Source organism: Phaethon aethereus (genome assembly GCF_964289735.1).
Source record: "Phaethon aethereus genome assembly, chromosome: 1".
Lineage (NCBI taxonomy): Eukaryota > Metazoa > Chordata > Aves > Phaethontiformes > Phaethontidae > Phaethon > Phaethon aethereus.
This window is the reverse complement of record NC_138575.1, coordinates 139115544-139125970: the sequence shown is the minus strand read 5'-3', so window position 1 is coordinate 139125970 and position 10427 is coordinate 139115544. Positions and strand designations below refer to the sequence as shown.

The following is a 10427-nucleotide window of genomic DNA, read 5'->3' as shown; positions in this document are numbered from 1 at the left end:
TTTCTTCCTGCATAGTTAAAAATAAATTAAAACATTCATAATTTGATGATAATTCAGCCTTGAAACTGGCTAATGGCTTATTCAGGCTTCAAGACTGGTGAGAAATCTGTACTTGTTCCTACTAAATCTATTCATCCTGAGAGATTTCCAAGTAACACTAATATGGAGCACTGATTCACAAGAACAGAAAGACAAAGTGTTCCTGTTCCATTCTCTCCATGGAGGGATGCTGGAAGGCAGCATCAGGATTCTAATAAGAAAGGATGGTTTGGGTACAGTCGTTTGAATTATTGGTTGTGAATAAATGACTTTTTTTTCCTGTTCTTTTTGTGTATATCATTCAAAGATTTATCTTACTTTCCCCAACTGGTCTTGCATTTGTAAGAATTTACAGCGTAACTCAGGGCACTTTCTTAACAATGATTCCTGTTTGTCTAATATATGCAATGTAGGAATGCTATGACCCAACTGTTAGAAGTGAAACAATATAAACTATTAATTTTACAAAGAGTCTTGGTTTTCAATTGTTTCAGCACCTGTGCTACTCTGTACTGACAATTATTCATGCACATGCCAAGGTTGAATTCAGTTGTGTTTATCTCTCTTCACCTACATGAATAATTTCAATTAGGATTGATGGAAACTATGCTTATGAGCAGTTTTGTGCTGTTCTGAACTCAGTTTGCACCTGTATTTTTCCTCTAGGTTCTATGTTGTTCCTCACCTCTACCCTCTGCCATAAGCTACTAACATTATATCAGCAATGTTTGTTTTCAAAGTAGTTTGTGAAAAACCTAACAAAAAAAACCCCAAACATTTTCATGTACAACTTTGCCAGATGTTGAATGAGCATGTGGATGTAAACTGATGGACAAATTGAGAGAGGGGTCACAGTCTCTTGAAGAAATTAAAAGGATATTTACTGATTGTAATAAAGAACAAATCTCCATTTGCTCATTTCTCATTCTGGGTTTGGTCTATGACTGGTGGTGATAACTAGTCGTGATTCACCAGAGAGGTCTTCCACCTCTTCCCACACCCACAAATCTAGATGAACCTACTTCGTCCTCAGTTTGGCCATCACTACTACTCACACAGACAAGATGACAGAAATATAGATCAAATTGCCCCCTGCCAGTGGAAGATGTTCTCACTGTGCTAGCACCATCTTCACACCTGCCACAGGGAGGACTTTTTCCCATTCCATAAGGAATTATACCCTATGCTTCCCAAAAAAGACGTACTTCTAGGCTGGGAGAGGACACACAATATTTAAAAATTTAAAAAAGCCCCCAAACCAACAAAAAACAAGCTGACATTAATGAGGTTGTATATATATATATTGCTATTAAAGAGAACTTGTTCCAGGGTTATCCTAAAATAATCTACTATTCCTCTACTTGTGCTCTTTAATCAGGTTTCATAACAGTGTTTTATTTAGAGACCAATACTGTTAAGCTCAGAACAATGAAACCAAATAATTCAGTACTTGTAGAAGAGTGACAGGCTTATCTGCATTCCTTCTTTAACTTCTACTTCACAAATATTCTTGACTTTCAAGCTGCCATATTGCATTCTCATTTTGTTTTCTGTGAGCCTCCTGGAAAAGGTAATTTCCAAGGAAATTTAAAAAAAGTCAACTTTTGAAAACACATTTCTTGCTACTCCAATATTTAAAATCTGAAAATGATACTGAAAGCAGAAAAGAAAGGTGAAGAAATGAATGGATAAGAGAGAAACATTTTCAAGTGGAACAGTTTGTTTCACATGTAAAATAAAAATGAGGGAGAAAAAAAATTTGCTAATGAAAACTTTCCCATCCTCTTGTGCAGCAGTTGGCTGTCATTTTCTAAATGTTTCGGTTATCTAAACAGCTATAGCTTTTTTTCCCTGTTCAATGACTAACGTTATGCAAAACACAAAGCCACCATTTGCTGTCTTTCAAAGGGGCGATTATAAGCTCTTCTATGAATTAATGGTTTTTCAGGAATACTCCTAATTACTATGTGTCTGTGTGTATTAAAAAGAAATGATGTTCCTTGAGAGGAAACATCTCCATACATTCAAATAATTGTACAAATTAGGACAAACAGTTAGAGGTAGACTTCTAAACTTCCTTAGTTATTAACCATTTTTAAATGGAAGTCCAAGAACAATAGTGTTATGTTGCAGCATTATATCATAACTTATGTATCTGCCGTTCTCATGATTTTTATAAAAGTAACACAGCACCTGCTAGGAGAATTGTTCCCACCCTGCTTGGAGGAAACAGCAAAGCATTGCCTGAACAATTCACCCAAGAAAAATGTTACTGAACCGTACATTTTAAAAGAACCATACGTTTTAAAACACACCTGTGCTGGCCTTGGGAAACAGCTCGTGAGAAACTGCAGTTTTGCTAGCAGCTAATGCGCTTTCTCCAAAGACGTGATTTAATAGGAATGCTGAGCTGTTCGCACAGGGGCTCCTGCTTCACTTGGGTTTGACCCTTTGGAAACTGAAGATTCATGGGCTTGTACCTACTTCTATGTAAATCAGGACTACCTCCTTTGAAGTCAACAGATGTAAAAATCTGGGTGAATAAAGGAGAATCAAGGCCCTGGGCTGTCATCCCTGCCCTGCTGCTTTTATTCAGGTTAGCATTTCAAAAATACAACTGCAATATTTTTCCCCCTGTCATTTGGGAATGTGGATTGGGGCTGAGCTGTAGCAAAAGGAAGAGTAAGTGCAGACTGGTTTTGCAGAGCTGCAGCGCGGCACCAGGGCAAGTAGTGGTGGCAGCTTTCCTGCCGTCCCATCACTGAATGATCCCTCTCCGCACTGCTCCGCAACTCCCTTTTTTGCTATCATCGTCCCTCTCTCAGGCAGCAGTAATAATGACACTGTTGATCACATTGTAGTAAATACTTCATGCCTTCCTACTACGTTGTCATGCTTCTAAACAAGAACTGCCTCAACGCTGATGGTATTCCAGTCCATATCTTTCCTATATCATCTTTGTGAAATATGTGAGCCTCTCACCTTGAACTGGTGTCACCATTTGTGCTAGAGTTCTTTGCTCCAAGCAAGATGAATCCCATTTGGTAAAGTTATGTACTTGGTCGTGGCTTAAACGTCAGTCCACGCATTGGAGGTGATGTTGCAAAGGTTATGGTTGTAGCTGATGTGTGCAGCGACCTGCCGGAGGCATGTGACATGGTAGGGCTTGCTAAAGTAAGTAACACAATGAAAGATTATATTACAATCTTACTAATATGGTCTGCACTTGACTCAGAAAACCAGTTAAAAAAATTTTAAAGAAACAGAATATTATAGTCCGAGAGTGGAGTTAATGCGAAAGCCTACCTTGGAGGAAACCACCCGCACCTGTACTGTTGATCTCCCGCATGAATGCAAATCAGCCTACCCTGGCACACAGATTTACGTACACAGATGCCTTAAGCCTCACAGTCCAAACCAAGAGTCTCATCCACACTGAAACATTGTTAACATCATTGCTCTTTAGTGTCTTAATTTTTTAATATGGAAATGAAAGGTTAAAACGTAAAGAGAGTTTCCTCCACTTCAGAAAGCACAATAAAAACAACTAGCTCAGCATAATCTAGAACACCTACCATCAGCACTTGGGAGTGACCAAGGCTTTCCTCCATGTGGAGAGAAAAAAATTAAGGCTGACGTTCAGAACACTATGCTAATTTCTAAATAGGCAGCCAACCCAATAACACAAGAAAGTACTGCATTTTACATTCCTGTATCTTAATACACACTTCCACTACTAGAAAGATCAGTATGTGAAAAGACGTTAGGGATGGTGTTACAAGAAAAGTGCCAGTACATCACCCCATAAGTAACCTGTGCATGTTTCCTGTTTAGCAGAGGCTTCCCAAAGCTGCCCCACCAATGGCTTCAGGCCAGGCGTGCCCTGGCCACTTACCGATCGATATGGCCCAGTGTGTACCTTCCATGTGGGTCCAACACTTCTTCAACCGTAAACCAGAAATGAAGACAGTGTTTCCCATTAAAACGAATAGCCTCAGTTTCGGGTGACACAGATAAGAGCCACTAGCAGTTCTCACTTTGTTTTGGTGCATGGGCTTATTGGAATTTGTGCTGTTGTAACTAAAAGCAGAATCTGGCAACTGCTAGGCATCTGCCTTATCAGAATAATTAAGAAAGAAATACTTATACTGTGTTCGATGTCAATTAATTGTTTAATGAAATCCCCCACAGCCAATAGTTCTTCAGAGTGCTATAAATGTTGACCATCTCACAATGTAATGGTTAAATAGCTGACACTTTAATTTGTGTTGTCAATAGTGTCCTGTTGCATTTTCTAACATGGCAAGAATACAGCCTTTGCAATTAAGTCACCAGATTAGAAGAAACAATGCACGCTGCTGTTCAGTGATCTGCTGTTGCTAGTATAATGAAGAACATGCATGTGTTTTCACCTGTTCTTGCAGATTTCCAGCTTTTCGTAGTGTACCCACACCTGAGAGATTTTTATACTTAATGCTTTTGGGACCCACTGCTCAGTGGGGGTTTCTTTTCCGAGCAATTGAGACATGGGATAACACAAAAAAAAAAAAAAAAAAAAAAGTCATAGCAGAAAATGCAGCAACTTCAGCTCTCTCATTGCTCTCTGAAAGCCAATAATGGAAAACTGCAGTGGGCTGGAGATACTCTACTAAATAATTTATGACATACAGCCCATTCCTGAATGATTTTTTTCTGCTAGATGTGCATTAGCACATAGGAGCCTAACACATGGAAAATCTTACCTAGCCTCAGAGAGAAAAAAGTCCCCCACCATTCCAATACCTCAAGCTAGACAAGACCTTTGACTACTTGGAGCCAAAGCTACTGTCTTCTAAAGAGGTTGTGCTATGGTTTGCTCTAACTCTGCTGAATCACAGCTTGGCTTTTAAATACACCTTTGAAACAATCATTATCCAACACAGGCTTTATCTACTACATTCATTGCTTGCATCTCAGCAGACTACTCCTCAAAAATCTGCCTTTGTTAAACATGGCATTATTCAATGCTACCTCATTCCTAGTCACAAAACTTTCAAAAATCAGGGAAAAATCCTCATCTAAGACTGCATGCTACATTAAAGTACCATGTTTTATTTTTACATGAGGATTTCTGTTCCCTCAGATTTCAGTTGATTACTATGGACCATGCAAAATGCCACAGACCACAGAAGCTACATTTTCGAATGGATGTTTTTATTGATTAATCAGGCATTGATTCAAGTATTGTAAAATAAACAGATTTTGTCTGTTAAAAATGTCCAGAAGAATACCATTCATAGCAAACTTGTTTCCTCATAGTCATACAGAATATGAAATTGTGCAAGAAACAAGCAAAAAAGGAACACCTGACTAATTATTGTCAGTCTGTGTGTGTATATATATATGTATGCATGTACACAAATTACACACTATATTTGTGCATATACTGATGTGTGTATACCCATACATATGTATACATATATACACAAACATACATGCACCAAGAATATTGACTGAATTAATAGTCCACTGGAGAAATGTGGCTTAGATCCAAAAGAAATATTCTGTGTTAAAATAAAAATGATACAGCACGGCCTGTAGATAACAGGCCATTCTTTTTCCATGGGCAAAAATCGTGATCTGTCTTTAGACTTGTGGTCTATCTTTACAGCGAAAATATGTGAGATCACTGGGGATCTTTCCAGATCGATGGTATTACTTCCATCCAGCTCAATCTCTGCTAACATTGTATGGCCAAACAGTGAACGGTGTTTTCAGTTTGTCCACTACTGAGATCAGCTTCTAGATTTAATATTTCTGGCAAAAAAGAAGATACACAGCCTTGCTAAATGTACATTGGTAATAAACCCTTTCATTTTAGGCAGAAACTTGGCAATAATCCTGCATTAAAACTCCTTTCCTCCTATATCTTTTTATCACTGCTTTCCATCAGTCATCTCCTGTAAACTCATTATAATAATTTTCATGCCATCTCAGCTACCTTGCAAACATCCCAGGCCAGATCATGTGGGCAAGGTACATCACACTGTAATATTGTAATACTGTGCTCAATTAAAAAATGTAATGTTTGGGGATTTATTTACTTTTCATTTTTGAGAATATACATTTCTTTATTGTTAAAGACACTATGAAAAACACTGCAGTTCAATTTATGTACAGATTTTCCCTTGTTTATGTCAAGTCTGGAAAGTTCAGTGGCTCCTACCTGTGAACCATGGGATGCTGCCCCAGCTGAAAGCCATGGTACCAGCAACGTACTGTCAGACTTTTCTCCATTTAATCCAGCAGTTAGCAGGGCATGTAAAGGGCAATCAAAGGAACATGGATAGGCATTTATGCCAATAGGCATGCGTGTATTCCTCATCTTGCTCATACATTTTTGACATCATCATAAGGCAAACTGTAGTACAGCTTGGTACTTGGTATTTAAAAAATCTGAAGCTGAGCTTGGGACCATTTTACTTTGGACCCATTAGTGAACAAAGTGCATTAAGGCATCCTTTTCAAAAGACACCTAAAGCATGGTTATAAATTACTGAGCATATCTTTTCTTAAAGCTGATACTCAATTTGTCCTCTTCTACAGAGGCAGATTTTCACCACTTGCATAGTAGCAACAAAATACTGTAGGAAAACCATTCTTTTAAAGTTGTCATATGCCTCAAGCATTTCCCCAAATGATCATTTATACATAAGCATTGTAGTAATTACAAAGGGCTTCTATTCTGTAGAAGGAAAGAGGAAAAAAATGCACCTGATTCAGCGTTGAGATAAAGCAGGTACAACCTCTGCTGCCTTCACTGAAGTTCATCCACCAACACCAGGATGAATGTAGGGCCTTGCCCGTGCAGATTCCTACTGCTGCTGAAAACTTGTTATTTACTCCTCATTCACAAAGAGAGAGAACTGTGCTTTCTCAAACAACCCAGGACAATGATAACTATGAGCAAACTCCAGCTGCAGTGTTTCTCCATACAGCACGTCAGACAGATTTCCTTGCTTTGTTATAGAGACGACATAGTGTATGACAATGAAACATTTGTATTTAATTTAAAATCAATGGTAAAGTGGCGCATGTCTCACTTCCGAGCTGTTGGCTGGGCTTGCTACGTTGAACTTTGTAAAATCAGCAATAAACATTCACATATCTACCATCAGAATCATGACACCTTCCATTACAATCAATCCTTAAGTGATGCTGTGCTTTATCAAATTAGTCTACAGTCAGACCTTGGATTGGCTGCTCTCCTCCAGTGTTGCTGATTTTCAAAGATGGTATCAGTCTTTCACATCCTCAGTGGTTCTACAATGTTTCCCAAAGACGAAGGTGAAGCACTGGTAGGTGGGAATGTTGCCATCAATAAAATAAATCACCAGCTGATTTATCCACTAACATTTCTAGGAGACATTCCACATGTTTTTTTATGAAAAGAGAGAGCACTGCCCTGTGAACAGAAGCAAATTAAAATTTCTTCTTTTGCTGTGTTGGCTAGCTCCACTTCCTCACTGTTTATTTTTGTTCTTTTTGATCTGCACACTCCCATGTGCAAAGTAGAACTTAGGAGATCTCACGCTCAATAAGACTGGTACTGAGAGCACTAATATTGGTGTGAATAAAACCTGCAGTATACTAACTTGTCCACTGCGCAGTTTTCATCCTTCCAATTTCCTGCTTTTATCCACTGTAAAATAAAATGATGTAAAGGCTGATGAAATTTTAGTTAATAGGACCATCAATGTGCAAAACAAGTAAGTCATTTTCCAGGTGTCCAAACCAGGCTTTCCTTTCTCTCCCTCTCTCTTTTTTTTTTTGTATAAATAATTTATAAATCTTCCTGTAAGAGACTAAATACAAAACCGACCAACCAAAACCAACTGCAAAAGAAAGTTCTAAGATATTATTAAAGCCACTTCTTGTCCTTCCGTACAAAGTACATGGTAAAGAGATATTTTCCCCTTTCCAGTTCTGGCCGGATTCAGCAGTGACAGCCGGGATGCTGTGTGGTCCACCAGCTCCGGGCAAGCTCCTGTGGGCAGCTGCTTGGCCACCCTGGGAAGACACGTCGTCCTACCTTTTGGCTTTTAGCAGTCAGGCGAGCTGCTCAGAGGAGTCTAGATGGTCAGGGATAGGCAAGCCAGTTATAATGGTCAAACACTTATTCCACACAGTGAACGTGGGGCACACTGGCTGCCCAAATGTAATGTCAAAAGTGTAGAGGTGTAGGGAGTTCAAAGCATCATAAAAAGCAAGGGAACCGTTGTCATAGTCCAGCAAAATCCCAACCCGCCGGAGGTGAGGCGCAGGCTCGATGGGGATTTCTTTGCTATTGTGCCGCACAACCCACGTGTTATTGCAGCGGCAAAGCACCCAGGAGGCAGAATTCTTCCCAATCCACTCATGCTTCGGGGCTGACTTGTAGGAAATACCAATGGCATACCTGCAAAACAAAAAACAACTCAAGGAAACAAATGTTTCCTGCCATGTTTGTCTCTCAGTGAAGTCAAATTTTAGCCCAGAGGACTCACCAGAATGCCCCAGCCACTTACTGCTGCTGGTTAAGTTCTAATTAAGTGACATTTCACTGCAATATCTGCCCAAGATTAATTAATGTTTTTCCCCATTTCTCTTTTGGGTCTGAGTGGTCGGGGAAACTTTACTGTCCTTCACACTGTTTGTAGTTTGGCTGCTATGGCAATTTTTTTGAGCACTCGCCTCTGGTATTCAAAAGGAAAATTGTCGAGTACTCAGCAACTCAGAGCTTAAATCAGTGGGCCTCAGATTTCCACTTCCAAACAGATGAATACAGAGGAATTCATTGATTTTAAAATACATTGCTATCTGTCAGCTAATCTGATCTCTCCTTGCCCCTTTAATATATGGCCCAGAAGAAGGAATGTAAGAGTAAGCATCAAAGGACACATTAAAAAAAACATTTTTGCCATTCCCAAATATGTTTTGCCAGATGTTGGTGTGGTTTTTAAATTCAAATGAGCATTTTTGAGACTGGGTTTTGGGCCAAGTGAAGCAATTGTAGGTGAAGACATTTGCTCTGCAAACCATAATTTATGGCAAGATGTGCAGGGTAAAAGGATTGCGAAAATGTTCTTGTTAATGGACACCAAGGGCAAAATACCTGATTTCTCATATATAACAGAAATGTAAAAGTTCCTCACGTTCTAGAGACACTGCAGTAGTTGTTGGGCTTTCAACCAACAGAGATTAATGCGCCATAAGTTACTCTATTACTATTCCTTAGCATTGGCACAGGCAAAAAACATTTTTCTTGTTTGAGACAGTGGGCACACCTGAAGACCTTACTGATTTTTCCAGTCCATTAACTTCCATCATGATTGTTGCCTTTGAATCCCAAAGGATGACATCTCTTCCACTGACTAAAGAGCCCCCGAAATCCATCCCTGTATGACACAGAGGATCATTCAGGAGCGGAGGAATGCACTCCTCCATTTCCTGCCCTCTGCTTCATACCCTGGGGCACAGACCCACAGCACTGCTGCTCCCCACCCCCTCCCCAGAAGATAATATGACTTCCATCCCTATGAAACTGGATCATCAAATTGTCCTCATATTCTGTTGTTGGGTGTTTTTTTTTCTTACCGAAAGACGCTACGATATTTCACGTTTAATAAAAAAATTATCCCACTTACAAAGTTTGCTCTGTTGTATGAACAAGATGAAAATTTCTGACCTCTTCAATTTAATAAAATCATAATATGTATTTTATGTGTGTTCAAAACCCAACCATTCCGAATCATGGAGGAAAATTCCTGTCAGGGCTGCTAAATATAAAGGTGGTAGACTTAGTTCCAGAGTCTGAAAGTGCTGGAGATAGGGAAAATAGCTTGACAAACAATGTGAAAGTATATGTTTGTCCTGCTCTTGTACCATTCCCCAAGCCTTTGCTACTGATCTCTGTCAGAGAAACTGTGCTGGGACCTACACAGACCTTTGGTGTGAAGCACATGTATTTTTATATACATACCACGTACTCCCGCTTATAACCACTTCCCAGTAATGCCGCCCGCTGTCAATGAACACGTTGCCAGCTACTCCGTAGCTCCCTTGGCTCGTGAATCGCTCTGGTGTGTGACTCTTTTTGGAGGATGTTTCATCACGTTCCACTGTCAAGTTATCATGAGACACTTTCAATTTTCTGTGAGCAGATTTGGGGTCCAGTTTAAAGGGCTGACCTAGAGAAGCACAGACAAGGATGGCAGAAGAAAGGTTTGGCTTTGATTTTGAAAAGGAGAGTGGATTAGCAAGCCTCTAAGAAGCCCACAAGATTACATAACCATATTAATCTCCTCCTCTGAAGTGTTCTTGAGATAGACTAACCTATTCTGCTCCCTGCAATAGCTAGTTTGCATTGT

General features: G+C 39.5%; 1 protein-coding gene across 2 annotated transcripts in view; it reads right to left on the bottom strand.

Moving 5' to 3' along the window:
* Positions 1–8127: 8127 nt before the first annotated feature.
* The window catches only part of MID1 (midline 1), a gene marked incomplete at both ends in the record, with an annotated part of 100730 nt that continues 98430 nt past the window's right edge, over positions 8128–10427 (bottom strand). For both annotated transcript variants that reach the window (XM_082001855.1, XM_082001856.1), the window contains 2 exons: positions 8128–8476; positions 10040–10247. In XM_082001855.1, coding sequence (XP_081857981.1) covers positions 8128–8476; positions 10040–10247 — 557 coding nt within the window. The remainder of the gene's footprint in view (positions 8477–10039; positions 10248–10427) is intronic.